The 16,030-nt window shown below is 40.6% G+C and overlaps 1 protein-coding gene and 1 long non-coding RNA gene across 3 annotated transcripts; one reads left to right on the forward strand and one right to left on the reverse strand.

Moving 5' to 3' along the window:
• Positions 1-3,393: 3,393 nt before the first annotated feature.
• On the reverse strand, positions 3,394-6,907 carry LOC146550230 (uncharacterized). The gene is made up of 3 exons (XR_014890275.1): positions 6,816-6,907; positions 5,154-5,201; positions 3,394-3,495 (listed from the first exon to the last, which is right to left on the reverse strand). It is a non-coding gene; the product is annotated as an uncharacterized LOC146550230 (long non-coding RNA).
• Positions 6,908-7,683: 776 nt separating this feature from the next.
• On the forward strand, positions 7,684-16,030 carry prdm2a (PR domain containing 2, with ZNF domain a). Of its 2 annotated transcripts, none has more exons than XM_085260125.1 (4): positions 7,684-7,784; positions 9,193-9,254; positions 9,581-13,860; positions 13,945-16,030. In XM_085260125.1, exon 3 carries the CDS (start codon positions 9,647-9,649, stop codon positions 13,826-13,828), a length of 4,182 nt encoding a protein of 1,393 aa, XP_085116251.1. In that variant the 5' UTR covers positions 7,684-7,784; positions 9,193-9,254; positions 9,581-9,646; the 3' UTR covers positions 13,829-13,860; positions 13,945-16,030. The 2 variants fall into 2 exon arrangements, with proteins under 2 accessions (XP_085116251.1, XP_085116252.1); XM_085260126.1 differs by lacking the exon at positions 7,684-7,784 and adding an exon at positions 7,798-8,159.

Raw genomic sequence — 16,030 nt, forward strand, 5'->3', positions numbered from 1 at the left:
TTTTTTAATGTATATATTGCATGTATGTGACACAAGAGGGGTACATGAGCCAAAATCCTCACCTGCCCCTGCAAACTTCCTGATCCCGAGGAGCTGTTAAAGAGAACAAAACAAGGTGACAACAGGATGTCAGGAAGAATTTCAGGCTTTTCAAATGCATTTTGTAGAAAAAAGACAAGACAGGGGTAAGTCCTCCACATAAGCGATTTAGTGACTGACTTAGATTAATACCAAGAAAGAAAAATGACATAAAAATTAGAAATACTTACAAATCAAAGACATAAGGAGGCTGGGATTAGGAAAGAAAACAAGAAATACTGTTGCCAATTTTGCTGGATGTATATACAGTGCTAGACAAAGACTATACTGCATTCAGTTACTCTCATATGTTGCACTCGCATAGGCTAGGCATTTAATATTATGGAATATGCAGTACACTATGTACAGGCAGCCTTAGGCTATTGTTGTGGCTAAAGCACCCACGAGCACCGGTATAGAGTATGCTGTCATGCAGCCCCTAATAGGTTGGCCAACTGGATGAAGCTTCTGGCCCTGGTGAGCTCTGAGGGTCATCAGACACGAAAAGACACCCCTCGTTTGCAAGAGTAACGTGACATTCTGCCCAGTTTAACACTTACATATAAAAACCTAATACATATCTGTGAAATTTAGCAGAAGGGTTTGTGCCACTGTCTCTGGTATTCTCTAGCTAGCTAAGATGATTTTTTTTATTTTTTTTTTGGAAGTGCATTAAAAATGTGAATTGAATGTACTTTTAAACTGATACCCATTCCAAAACAAACAACTTGGCCCGTTAGCTTATAAAGGCTCGCACATTTGGTTACCAGACATAGCAGTGACATTGTCTTGACAGTGCTTCTGTTAATACCAGAACAGCCATCCAGTCTTTTCAGTTGACCTGACCCTAGATCACATGCATAGGATGACAATTTATAATTGCACTTTGTTTTAGTGCAAAGTGTTTGGCAGTTATGCCTTTTTTTTTTTTTTTTTTTGCAAGAGTGTGTCACATGGATGTACAAATAATGACGTCTCGGCTTACCCCTGCTTGCTTTAAAAACGTATTTAATATGTGCACTGAATGAGTGGTGTAATATTTAATGAACAAGCTTCAGACACTGCAAATGTTTGCAACGATACATGTCCCTCGTCCCACCCACCCCTTCTGCTTTGCTGCATATTATCACTTCTGAGTCTTTAATTTGTGCCGTCTGATTCGTTCAAAACGTTTATTTAATTGCAGTGCTTTTGGTCATACTGTTTCAATAAAAACAATTTAAAACACAGTATTTTTTTGTACTAAATTATTCTCTAAAAGCTGCCCTTTGTCTTTGGAAAATATCTCTTTTCTGTTTATTGTCCCGTTCGGATCCTATCAGTTGCAGATGATCATATAGATGGCTTGGAAACGCCTCCGAGTGAATTTACTCTTTATCAGAGCTTTATCCACTCTTAACTTGGAAAAATACTTGCGACAGTTAAAATCACATGACACTTATTTTCTGTTTCCACATTCAAAATGCCAACGTTATTAACGACCCTCCCCGGGGGCAGTGTCCAACTGCCCACTGTGATTGGCCCGTTTAAGTAATGCTTCAGATTTTCAAAAAGAAAAAAGAAAAAAACAGCCCCTATTAGCAAGCACACAAACAGAACCAAATATGGAGTACCATATGGCCTTGAATCATTGGGTCTGTTGAGCCCTCTGACAGTTAGGTGTGTTTTTTTGTGCCGTGTTGCGGGGCTTTTCATACGGTGCTGTTAAGCTGGGGCAAGGCTCCAACATTAGGCTGTGAGCCGCACAGAGATGCTCTGTCTCTGGCAACCTCTCCTCCGTGTGGTTTTAGGCAGCGGCCCAACACCCACCACCCCAGCCTCTGCCCCAACGGCTACTTCATAACTCTCTTTAGCTCACTCTCTTGCCTCAGACTTCTGGGAACAATGGAGTCTTTTGAGAAGGGCAAATGGAGACCCTATGGGCTGTGGCTGTGAAGCTGCTCTCTTCTTCAGCAAGGGAGAATTCTGTACATCGCTACAAGGTGGAGTCACTTCCTGGGTGGGCCCCTGCCCTGATCATGTGCACTCACACACACAGAAAGAAATAACAGAGATCTAAATCACCAACTTTGTGCCGATGAACACATGTTAGAAGCATTATAACAGTCATCCAGCAGCAGAATGTCTCAGGGAAGGCAGCTGTTAAGATCACCAATCAAAGTGTGTCATTTACAGAGAGAGTCCAACTCAAAGTCATCATGACACATGGTTGAAGCAGCACACGCAGGTCTGTGTATCATCCGACTGTTTGTATGGCGTGCAGGCATAAATGTGAGCTTTGTGTTTGTGTGGGCACACTGCGTGCGTCTGGACTGTACAGGTTTCATATATTAACCAAATCCAAGTAATGTGGTCATCAGGTTTTAGTCACTACAAAAAGTCCGCCTCCCCTTCCTGTACGCGTCTGGGGGGATAACTGAAAATCTGTCTGAGAGGAAGGAGGAAATCATTCGTCTCTAGCGGACAGATGGATACGGCGATATCTTTCGCCTAAACTTAAGACTGTTGGATGTGAGTTTGTTTTTGCGACAGCCAGATCACTCTAGATCACTCATAGCTGACTGTGAGCTGCCTGTTTTTGCGACGTAGTCCACAAAGGAGAAAACTGATTATCTTTATTATTTGTGGGATCATGTTTGGCTCGGTCAGCAAAATGTAATCCTAACAGGACAACTGAAGCACAGATGGTATAACAATAAAAGAATTTCTAAATACAAACCTGAAAATCAGCACCAGGTTGATTCTGTTAGATTGGCTGTTTACAAGCGAAGCTGCTTACCTTATATGGCCCCGAAAGGTTGATTCTGTTCATCTGGACGTAGCGTTTTCAGTGGCAGAAGCGTTTCGTCACTCATTGTTCATTCAGTGGGCTGCTTTCAGTTATTGTGCAAATGTGCTGTTTTTAAGGTTGGGGAAACCTGCAGTCAGCTGAGACTCAAGAAGTCACTTGGATGAGTGACGAAACGTTTCTCCCACTGAAAACGCTACGTCCAGATGAACAGAATCAACATTTTGGGATTCACTTATCTAAGTAGTTAAATAACACAGCACGCCACACAGAAAGACACGGAAAAGGAAGGGAACTAATAAAAGTGTTTAGGTAACATTAATGAGATTTGACAGCTCTTTTTTAAATATAAAACACTGTTAACGTATAACAGTTTTTTTTTTTTTTAAAAAGATGTCACTATACTGTTTATAATTGCGGGCAGCATGGTGGTTAGCACGCTTGCCTTGCAGCAAAAAAGGTCCTGGGTTCAACTCCACCATCTACCTGGGGCCTTTCTGTGGGGAGTTTGCATGTTCTCCCCATGTCCGGGTGGCTTCCTCCCACAGTCCAAAGACGTGAGTGTGAGCGGTTGTTGTCTCTCTGTATTAGCCTCTCACAGCTGGGATAGTCTCCAGCCCCCTGCTACCCTGAATTGGATAAGAGGAAGAAAATAGATGTTTATAATTGGTACTTACATGATACAGTCTTGCAGTAAAATGTGTTGTGGTAATGGTGCACAGGTTTCAGTTATCCTTACTGACCACTAAATTTTTACCAGTAGTTAGTTGAACTGGTTGGCTTGTGACCTACCTCTTGCCAAATGTCAGCTGAAACATGAGCTGATAAGTGCCTGTGCATCTGCAGTGTTCATCTCTTGGAGTTGAATGAATACGATCCTACGGTTCACCAGTGTTCAGGGGTTTGTGATGTCATGAAAAAATGTCAGCCTATAGACCTTTGAGTGGCACAGACAGCTGGGCCCACAAGTGGGGGTGGAAAACTAAAGAGAGGGTGCTCAAAGTTGAGTGACATGCAGAAACAGTGTGTGTGTGTAGTCAGATATATTATGGATAATGCAGGAGAAAACTGAATTTGCTTTCACAAAGAGGTGGAGATAGTAGAGCAGGTAGAAGATTGATGCTGTATGTGCCTTTATGAGTTATATACGTGTGTACGGTGTCTATATATACACAGCATGCTCCTTGATGGGGTTTAGTGTGACCTCTGAATGTGTGTTTGCATGCAAAAGCAAATCGGGGCTGTGATTTTGAAGGGCACATGCTTTATATGGACTTTAGGGGATTATTAGCATGTAAGTGTGATGTGTGCAAGTACAAGATATAATACAGTGGGCTGGAGTTACATGCACATGTGTGCAGGATCAAGTTTTTACACACAGTTTGTACTTGTGTGTGACATTTACATATTCTCCACTGAACATCTGGCATGCAACAACACGAAGCAATAAAATTTTTATTTGGTCCGAGTGACGTGACATGTTGTCTGATTACAGGCAAGTCTTTGTCTGGGTGTGTGGCATGCATCTCCTATAAGAGACCCTTTATTGTTTTTGTACCAGTGTTCTGCTCAGTAATCTGTCTGATACATGAGAATGTTGTAGGACACGTCTTTCTCTTTCCTTCTTTGCCTTGTATGATGGTGAAGGTTTCATTGTGCACAGTGTTATTGGCACAAACTGGCTCCTGCTGCACAGGACACACTTTTCTTTAGTTTACTTTCTTAATCGCTCATCAAAAATATTAGCAAATGTTCAACCTTTTGACATAAAAAAATATTCTATTCTATTTTTTGACCATAAGAACTTAACACTCAACTTAACTTAATTTTCATACTCATCAGAGAATTTGCTGACCTGAGTTACCCCGTAGACAGAGGTGTTGTTATTGTGGAAAAAAGCTCACCTTATCAGGATAGAAAATTTTCCTTTTATAATCAGGACCACAATGTACAACTTTCATACGATTTATAGTACTCAAACATTCCCAACAGCATAACATAGCCAGTGGATGCCCTAACTTTAGGGTCATTGATTGATTGAAATTATCATCAATATGTCGGAGAAGATCCTGAGAGCGGTACAGCAGTGAGTGTCTGCAAAACTTGTTGGTGCTTCTGTCATTGTTTAAGGCTTAATTTCTGCCAGTGGTGTTGGTGATCTTGTCAAAATTGAAATTATGAACACAGAAAAGTACTGTCAGAGTTTGATCCACCATGGAATACAATGGCTTCATTTTTTTAGTATGACAATGATTCAAAACACACTACTAATGTAGTAAAAGCCTACCTGATAGAAAAACACACAGTCATGGATTGGTATCACCACACCCCAGACCTAAACATTATTGAAGCAACGTGAGATCATCTTGACAGAGAACAGAACAAAAGACAGCATCAATCTAAAGAAGCCTGGAGAATTATTCATGAAAACTACTTACACAAATTACAAGAAAGCTTGTCTAAGAAAGTTCAGACAGAGTAGTTTTTGGTCATAACAAACACCAACTTTCAACATTGCTAGAATCATGCAAACTCTGTTTTTGGACAATATATACACTGTATTTCCTTCCATATATGTTTGCATTTTTAATGAACTGCTCCATCTATTTCCCAGTTTTCTTGCAAAATATCAAGAAATGAGGGATGGATCAAGACTTTTGCACAGTAAATTTAACAAAGACTAACAGAAAACTGTATTTAACAGTAAAGGAAAAACAAAACATACAAAAGAAAATATTTTTCAATAATTTTAGACTAATAGACTGGCTTACCTTATAGCTCACAAACTAGCTGTTGCATTTACTACATGAACTCATTTAAGTATCCCTTGTTTTAAATACTGTCTCCAAGTTTAAACCAATGAATAGAGTCATGAAACATGTTTATCTTAAATGTATAAATTACAAAATCACTTCACAATTTAATCCGACTAAATTATTTTTCTTCCCCGATAAAATGTCTGGAGTGGAGAAAGTATAAACACAGGGATACAAAAGCAACTTTAAAAACACACTTTATCTTTGTGCAAGTCAGCACATAGAAGGGTTTTTTTGTATAGTGTCACTGCAAAGATTTTCTATGTGTAAGCTAACATTTTTCCCTGAGTTAATAAAGCGATGATGTGACACTACAGCTTGATCACTCATTGTGTTCTACATTTTATGTGCTCATTCGCATTTTTATTTGCAAAGCTCCTCTCCACATTTCCAACTGCTTAGCCATGTGTTTGACGTAACTTCCAGGCACTCAGCACCTGCTTAGACGATGACTTGACAGATGTGTCTGACCAGCAGACTCAATTGGAAACTTCTCATTATAATTCCACAGCTGGAATTGCCATCAGCTGTGAAAGGCACGCTGGAGCTCTGGGTAAGTTTCGCTATGACAAGCTATAAATAAACATCATCATAGTCAACTTGCCATTAAATGAGCTATGTGCCACCTAATGCTGTTTATCCCTAAAGAGCCACTGCATATAAGCTCACCATACCACACTGTACCAAGTACTTCAGGTTTTCAAAGTTGGAATTTACAAGTGGGAATATAGAGTAGAAATGTATATATAATAGATGAAGCTTTGCTATTTATGATGAAACACCCCTTAGAACATATAAAATTAAAAGAGACATGTCATGCATGTGCCATGAGAGTACCACCCTTGTTCTGCACAAAGAGTCTGGTGAACTTGTTCAGATGCTTTCAAAATCCTGTACGCTAAGGTGGACATGATGCCAAGTGTCTGTCAATGTAGATGTGAGCTTAATATGAGCTAGTGCCTTGTCTAGTAAGGGAAAACAGAGAAGTGCTCAGTGCACATCGTGAAACTTCTTGACACAACATGACAACTGTAATGAAGGAGACCTGAAAATAATGTACTAATTCAAGTGGAAACATCTATTTAACAGCTAACTATCAATGCAAGTTGTAAATGAACCAGAAAAATACGTACCTTCCATCCTTAGAAACGTTTTTGTAAACAGTTATATTTATACGTTTATCAATTAAAAACTTCTACTAAACACTGTTAGAACTAGGATGAATTACTCATTCTAAATGTCTAAAAACGCGCTAGTCCTACTGTAAATGATCAAAGTTTCAGAATTACCCGCATGGAAGGTGCACCCAGAGCCCACAGAGTTTATTATATGCCGCCCTCTACAGGTCAAATCCATACACTGCACTGACTGTTTGGTTTTAGTGTTTTTTAAAGAAATTAAAATATCCCCTGTTGTTATCATTCATTATGAGATTCAGCAAGATTGAAATGGCCATTATCCCCTTTCACTCTGGGGGTCGGATGCCAGCACATTATCCAAAGAGGCTGTTTGGTACCACTGTGTCTTTTTGTAAATATTGCACTCTGATCTGGCCATAAGAATATAAGAAGGAAACGACAAGCTGGGCGAGTACCAAGGGCTGAGAGAAGAGCACTCGATGCAGTGCGCAGGACCCTCAAGCTCCCAGGCCTCCGGTTGAGGACCATTTTTAAAGCTAGCAATTACAATAATAAAATAAATTTAAAAATATATCAACAGAGGATTTCTCACACCTAACAACCACAAACATGAAGATGGGACTTTTGTTTTTAAAGAGTAAAAGTCAGCAGAACTGGAGCTGAATGTCTAACATTTATTAAAAAATAAATAAACAAGCTCCACATTAATATTCACATTTAAATCTGAAACGACAGTTTGGCTGCCTCTCGCTTATAGCGTGTATGTGCTTTTGCTTTCAAGTTTTTTATGGGCTTTAACAACACTGCTTTTGATTGGACCAATTTTGACATCCATTTTGTCTGACCAATCAGAAAGCCAGAACCTTGTTGGTGCATTAAGGAAGGGGAGAAAATACAACTGTCTACTAGCAGCTCAAGAGGAATATTAGAAGTCCATCTGCGGCGGTTTGTCTGCAAACACGAGTATGTACGCGAAACCTTTACGTGCACTTTTATTTGACTTATTCTTGAAGGTTGTGTCGCGAACTCGACGATACATTTAGCCAGTGCTTGCGAGCTAGCATTCATGCTAGCAGCATATCGTTAGTACTTTAATGGACGATAACAGCTGATTTCTCTCACTTTGCTGACAGCATTGTCACGAGACCTTGGCACTTACAAGTGCATAATTTGCAAGCAACTTTCTTGCATCCTGGGGGTAGTTAAATGTGTGTACTCAAAAAGTGAGTTGACCTTTCAGTGGACAAGCTAGCAGCCTGTGTAGCAAAACAGTAATGTGACGACGTGTTGTGTGACCAGTTAGCAATGGTGCAAGGACGGGGAGCGTCATCAAACCAGGTGAAGCAGATGTGCGTGAACGCACTCCAAAGATATTCCGAATTGCAATTATAGTAATATAAAATATTCACAAATGTGTGTTATAATTACATTTTACGTGATATATGTATTAAATAAACGCGTTTCAGCACATTTTAATGAATATCCTAATTGAATGTTTGGAGACTGCCTCTAATTATTCAGTGCGCAGGCCCTTGAATGGTGCTGGAACAGTTTTTGTTTTGTGTAAACGGCACGATTTTGATATATTTGTGCTACAGAAACGCGCCACGGGATTATCTGCAATATAGGAGAAATAGTCTGTGCATTAGTGAGTTTTTGTTTACGTTTTCTCTTCTCGGTGCAAGTGCGCTAGTAAATCAACAGTGATGCTGAATGAATAAAAATACATGTTTTAAACGGGAAACCTGCTTAAATAAACGTAACGCTTGGTTTATGCTAATTTTGATGCTGTTTAGTGCGAATGCAGTCCTAAGAAGCTACGACAAATCAGGGACACGATGGGCCTGCCATTTTGTTAAACCAACAAGAAGATGAATGTCCAAATGCACCAATTTATTTCTCAAATTAAAGGCAGGAAAAACAAAAGCTGTGCGGCCATCACCAGGTGAATTGAATGTAATAAGTTTAACAGGTAATTTAAGGCACCCAGGTTAAATGAGGTCATTGACAAAGATTATGAGTATTTTTGGACTTGTAATTGAAATTAAACATTTACAGAAAATAACTTTGACATGGCAGCTTTTTTTTTTCCCCTTAAGTGTCTTTTATCTTATGTTGCATTTGATGCTTCATGATCCTTCTCACATCAGCACAGCTTAACAAGACATTGAAAGCATAGTCAGCAGTCAGTAAGCCAGAAAGATAAAAGCATCCAGCTCAACTACTCTCATGCCACTTCTGCTTACTTTGATCACTTCTCTCTTCTCACCCATTAGCAGTTTGAGTTTGTCTGTCATCCAGTGTTATGGAACTGTCTTGATAGTTGTTGTTTTTTTTTTTTTTCCCCATGTGTTTTGTCTTCTTCCATCAGAAAGAAAACTCAGTGCGATCATCTGCTAAGGAAAACATCTGCCTGTAGTAAACGTGAAAATGGTAAGATGCTGCAATTCATTTGGGTTTTATTTTACAAAAATTGTGCCCTTGAACGCACTCTTTTAATTTTAATCCAGAGATGCTGCAATATTAGAGCGTGAACCTCAACAGTCAGACCACCCCTTTGGCCATATTAAATATGGCCAAAGTTTCAAATAACAAGAGCCAAAACCTCATAGTTCAGACCACATGAAACACTCTGTTTCCAACTGCTTTTATTTATTCTTGGCTGTGTTTGGTGTCAAAGAAAAGGAATGTCCCTCATATGGTTTTCTGAGGCATATTTACTGTCAATATTTCTTTCTTTTTTTTCTTCTTTTCAATAGGTGTGACAACTGCCGAAGTTTTGTCACAGAAATACTTAAGAGAATTGGATCAAGACATCACAGAAGATGGAGCACTCTCCTTGTGTGTACATACCAGAATTTGGAGGCAGTGAGGAGATAGGGGAGGAGGAAGAAGAGGAGATCTACCAAGTCAACTCCAACATGGAACCTGACATGATGAGGTCTCATTATCAGGTTGAGAAAGATGGGAGCTCTTTCCCTTGTCAGCACTGTGAAGGACAGTTTGCCAGCAAGCAAGCCTTGGAAAAACACATGGAGGTCCATGCTTTGGCTAATGATGAGGCACATTTATACAAAAACAATACAAACAAAATGTCTTTTCTGTCAAATTTAAGTCACCTGCCGCATGAAAAGTCAAACGCTCTGGATTCAGAAGATTCAGTCACGCAGCTTCATACGTCATCCACGACTAGCTCTAATACTTCTCTTTTGTCAGCTGGAGATCTCACTGATCAGCCACACACATCAGAAGTATCAGAGGGGCATCATGCGTGCAAGTACTGTGAAAAAATATTCACAACCCACACCAACAAGAGACGCCATGAGCGTAGAGTTCACGAGAACCAGCTGCAGTTCACACATGTGGAAAAAGCTCAGCTGCCTCAAGAGGAAAACCTTCACAGAACAGTCAGTGAATCATCTCAGCAGCAAACACGGCTTGGTGACAATACACCGCCTGCAGCTGTTGTGGAGAATGAAGGGGAACATGAAGAACATTACATGTTAGATGTCTCTAGCAATATTTCAGAGAATCTGAGTTTTTACATTGATGGAAAGATAGTGTCAACAAGTACAGTCAGTAAATGTGAAGCAGCTGAGGTCCATTCTGGGTCTTCGACTCTAGTTGGACTGGATGCCCTGATTCTGGACCCCTCTCATATCAGCCAGGTATTAAATGCAGATTCAGTTATAAGCAATGACATACCTGGTCAACCACTTGCCAAGAGGAGAACTGCAACACCACCTCTCTTACCACAAATTAAAACCGAATTGGAGTCTGAGGTAGTTGTGTCTTCATCTTCATCATCACTTGTATCTTCGTTAATAGAGAATTTACTTCCTCAGAATACAGAGTCTACAGTTGTGCAGAAAGAAAGAACAGTGTTTCTGTCGCCAAAGCTAAAACAGCTCCTAGAAAAGCAGGATGGCCTTAAACCGACACTTGCGCTCATTACAGATGGCCAGAAGCCATGCTCACCTGTCTCTATCTCTGTCCTACCTTCTGGAACAGGAAAGTTTAAGAGAAGAACTGGCTCTCCAACAGGCTCTCCACAACAGACTCCAACATCTAATGAAGAGTCATCATTGTCAGATCTGGGAGATTTTGATATTGTAAGTACAGGGCAGATAGAAAACCAACATAGTTCACCTGTGAACCAAACAGTCTGTGACAATGATGACGTTACTACATCCGTGACGGAGACAGCAGTGAAACCTGTTTTGCCAGACAACTGGCCCCCTGTGACAGGCGGTAATTCCTGTAACCAGCAACCTCTGGATCTTTCTAATACAGTCAAAAGACAAGAAGATGTAGCTTTAGCTAATGCTGTGCTTGATTTGAGTTTGCAAAAAAAGAGCCTTTGTGAATCTGAAACTATGTCAAATTCAGGTTCACAGGCTTTTGCCAATGAAGAAGAACAAAAAGCAGTGATGGAAGAATCCTTGATAAAAATTGGAAACCAAAACCTAAGTCTTGCAAATTCTGAGGCTCCTTTAGTCACAGACTTCACCATAGTAACGGGTTCAAACATTGTTACCCCAGTGGAGCCTGTTGCAGATGGACTTGTCTATGGACTTACCCTACCCCACAGTTCTCTCACTCCATCATCTGCCTCCTTGACTCCTGTCGCCTTGCAACCAGCTTCACCATGCACTATAGCATTTGCTTCCCCAGCTGCACACACCATGCTCCCTACTGCTCCTTCATTAATCACAGTTTTGGCACCACCGCCACCTATCTCCACTGCTTCGAGCCAACCAATCCAGGTATTGGGCCCAAATATAACTACTGAACCCTTGGTACTCTGCGCAGAAAATGCATTAAATTCTTCTGAGAGTGATTTAACGCCTACATTTGCCACTACAAACTCTGCAAATCTCGTCACACTTTCCCAACCACTTGACCCAACACTAAATTTACCTGGCCATGTGTTTCTTACTGATCAAATAGCTCTCAACCCACCAATAGTTGATTCAGCACCTATCACAGAAGTGCCGTTCACACCCACTGTAACTTTAAGTGATTCCCTACTCAACTCTTACAACATTGCCAGTAACACTGTGTTAATAGAGTGTACAATAGCTCTTGAAGCCCCAGGGAATGTAGTTCCTGCTGCAATTACCTTACAAGAAAATACAGCTGAGCCTCCAGCACCTACACAGATGGTTGTTAATCACATAGAACAGCAACAGATTGTATCTGTTCCCAGTGCTCAAACTGTGGAACCCACTATTCTTGTGTCCTCCATCGCAGAATCGGTAACTCTGTCCACTTCCACCTCAGTGGTATCAGATTGTCCTCCTCTGGGTGAGTCAAACTCTGACCCAGAGCCCTCAGTTGGGACAGGGCCACCAACCACAAAACCTGAGGAAGGCCCTGACAGTTCTGCTTCCGCACCTGAAATCTCACCTGAACCCGCTCCCTCTCCCGAGAAAGTTAATGAAGATGAATCCTCAAATGATCCAGAAAATGATGTCCAAGAGCAGACATTCACCAAGAATTTCATCTGCAATGTGTGTGATAAGCTTTTCCATTCAATGAAGGAACTTAGTCATCATGTGGCTGACCATGCTGATGACTGGCCCTACAAATGTGAGTTCTGTGTGCTGCTATTTGGCAAACCCTCTGCTTTACTTGACCATCGATCAAGCCTCCACGGTGTTGGGAAGACTTATGTTTGCAGTGCTTGTACAAAAGAATTTGTATATCTTTGCAATCTGAAGCAGCATCAGGAAGAATTGCATCCAGGCCAGCAGTGTACTCATACAGAAGAAGAAAAAGGCAAACTAAGACCTCAGAACTACAACAATTCAGCTAAAGTCAACACAGATGCTTCAGGACCTGAAGCTCAAGAGGAACTCAAGAAATTGGTGAAAAAGGAAGAGGGTGAAGTAGATGTGGGTGCTGAAGAACTGTTTACAACAATTAAAGTCATGGCTTCAGATGGAGGCAAAATCAAAGGGCCTGATGTTCGTCTTGGCATTAACCAGCACTATCCCAGCTTCAAGCCCCCTCCATTTCCTTACCACAACAGATCACCTGCTGGTTCGTTGGCTTCAGCCACAAACTTCACTACACGCAACATCCCACAGACCTTCAGTACAGCCATTCGGTGCACCAAATGTGGAAAAAGCTTTGATAACATGCCAGAACTCCACAAGCACATCTTGGCTTGTGCCAATGCCAGTGATAAAAGGCGATACACACCCAGAAAGAATCCCATACCTCTACGTCACTTTGCAAAATCTCAAAATGGAGTGCTGTCTACTACCAATTCTACAAATGGATTAAATGCTTCAAACAGAGTCAGTCAGTCAAACAGGTCCAAACCTAGCCAGGAACCACCTGTAAAGTTCAAAGTACTTAACAAAAGGAAGAAAAAGTTTGCCCAAAGGGTCATGCCACAGAGGAACAAGTCCGTGCATTCATCAAATAAAATGTCACCTGTACAGGTGGGTGAGCAGCAGGAACTATTTGTGTGTCCACACTGCAGCAGGGAATTCACAATGCGTCGCAGCAGAACCAAACACATGGCTGTTTGCCCCAAGAAACCTAAAGAGGTAAAGAAAAGGAAAGAATGTGGGATCTCTGTGACGAAGGAAAACGATGGACACTTGCATAGAGGGGTTCCTCATGGTGAAGAGCAACAACAAGGCTCACCTCCACATAAAACAAGACTCCAGACGTCCGCCTCTGCAAAGAGGCCTGCCATCCTACCAGTGCAAACTGTCTTTTCAAGCAAAAGGAGTAAAATCATTATAAAAGAGAGCACGCAGCCAAAACAAGAGACGCCCACCTTGAATGAGCTTCCCATTGTTCGCACTTTTAACCCCTCCATGCGGCAGTATAGCAGAGTGCAGCACAGCGTCAAAGGAGTTCCCATCAAAATAACTATTGTCAAACCTCGGCAGACAGCACCGCAGAAGGATGAGTTGCCTCCCACCCAGAGGAGAGAAGAAGCAACCGGATCCGTCACCAGCAGTGCTAAGCAGAGCGCTTCAGCCTGATGACTACACAGCAGGCGATCGGGGATCAGCAGGTAGCAAACATAGTAGCACATGTAGCTTGTGTGTAAGTTCTCAGCACGGCTGTGTTAAGAAATCTGTTTTATTTTTATTCTCAGGACTCTGCTGTATGGATCTCCTTCAGTGACTTTAAAGGGAGAAAACTGGTAACGACACTGTAAACCCAGCAGACTTGTAGGCTGCAGAATACTGTATAATAAACTGAATTCAGGACACTTACAACAGACCATGAAGGATACTGCAGTGAGTAGGTTTGTGTATAACCAAGTCTTTGAATGCTTTTGTAGTATTTTTGGAGTTTTGTAGAGTTATCCTTCATTGCAGAAACTTTCTGTCAACGGCTTGGATTTGCACTTGAAGTTTAATCTGACTGCTACATGTCACAAACTGAAGAGGAAGTGGGGGGGGGGGGGGAACTCAGCTGGAAGGGCTACTCTGCTCATTAGGTTAGACGATGGCAGGTGGCAATCATTTCCCGCATGCATTTGCACTTTTTCTTAACTGTTGTCTGTGGCCTTTTGGTTTAAACTCTTAATGCATGCTGTCTGTGAGCTTGTGATTTAAGTTGCATTCATTTGGGATGGAATTTTTTTTTTTTTTTGGAGATGCAGTTAGGCCTTAAACACTGCCTCTGATCATTTGTTGGCCTGTTAGGAAGTAACCAGCGTAAGTACCCAGAAGACATGCCAGAGATAAGAAAATGTAAATGTGTATGATTGTTTCTGAACTTCAGCCTACAGAATCATACAAAACCATAGTGTATGTAATACTGGTGACAAGCATCATGATAAATTGCAACTATGAATTTGAGCAGCGTCACTTAATACTTGGGAAAGTCCATTTTTCATCATGAGAATGTGAGATTAAGTTGATTTAATGCTAAAGCCTTCTCAGTACAACACCGTATTTTGTCATTGGCCGAGCTGCTACTGTAAATACATGTATGGGAGTTTTATTAATAATGCTCTATGTGCCATCTAATGTATATAATATGACTAAATGTGTCATAAAAGTGGTGAAAACAAGTATTCTGTGTTTCCCAAGTAAAGAATTTACTTAGGTGGTTCACCCAAATACAGTCACCATCACTTACTGTAGCTCAATTTGCATATTCAGGCCTTGCAGAAGATGCTTTGAAATATTGCATTGATGTGACATTTCTTGTCATAAAAACAAGATAAAAAACGTACCTGGAAAGCTTTTGCTTGAGAACGCAGCGCTGCCTTTGCAGCCGTTTTGAATGTGTGACACCACAGATAAATTCTTAATGTCTGGGGAAGCTCTGCAGTTTGGTGAATTTACAGCGCACTCCCAAACAGAAATACTGTGCTAATATTCTGATGCACCACTGCTGGCTTTACATTTAAGTTCATGTCTAAAGAACACTGACAGAGCCAATCTTTGTTTTGGCTTCACTGTCTTAATTTGCTCACCTGATTTTGCACTTATTCTGCAAATGCTTGCTTTTTTGTGTTTTTGTTCTTTTTTTTCTTTTTTTCTTTTTTTGTAGTGTTGGCCCCACTTAATGTGCAGTCAGTTAAGATATTTCCATCTGTAACATACAAGCATTACATCATTGCTTATAATCTGTGCAGCAGTTGTCAACAGTTTAATGTGTGAAGTGCATAAAATGAAGTCCAACATGTATCAATCACAGTATGGGAATATTTTTTGGTTTGTTTTTGTTTTGTTTGGGGTTTTTTGTTTTTTGTGCAGCAAACCTCTAGTGGCATATAAAAATGTTTGTGGCATCATGTCAGTAAAGTATCTGTTTATTTAAAAATTTCTAAGCTACTAGTTTGCTCCAGTGCTATACAGGGTAGTAATTGTGTTATGACTGAACTGAGTGTTATTAATTTGCTCAAACTAAAACTTGACAATGGCCTGTATCTGAGGGACAGTAATGGTACTTATACATTTTTGACTTTCAAACTCATTATTAATAATATTGCTTTCGTTCAGAAAGTCTTCAACATCTTGGATGTACAGAACGTTTTGGGAGACTGTTATTTTACTGTGAAAAGTGCTTGTAGCATTTCGTAGTGTAAATGGAGTCCTGTATATTTATTAATAATTTAAAAATCATGTTATCAGTCTTTGAACAATTTCTCTGTATGATTTGCACTAAAGTTTTGTTTCGTTTTTCAAGCAAGTGTTCAGAATAAATTGAGAATGTTAAAGCTT

Source organism: Mchenga conophoros, linkage group LG20, assembly GCF_057382185.1.
Source record: "Mchenga conophoros isolate Kocher_MC1m ecotype Shallow Benthic linkage group LG20, M_conophoros_male_GT1.1, whole genome shotgun sequence".
NCBI classification, from domain to species: domain Eukaryota; kingdom Metazoa; phylum Chordata; class Actinopteri; order Cichliformes; family Cichlidae; genus Mchenga; species Mchenga conophoros.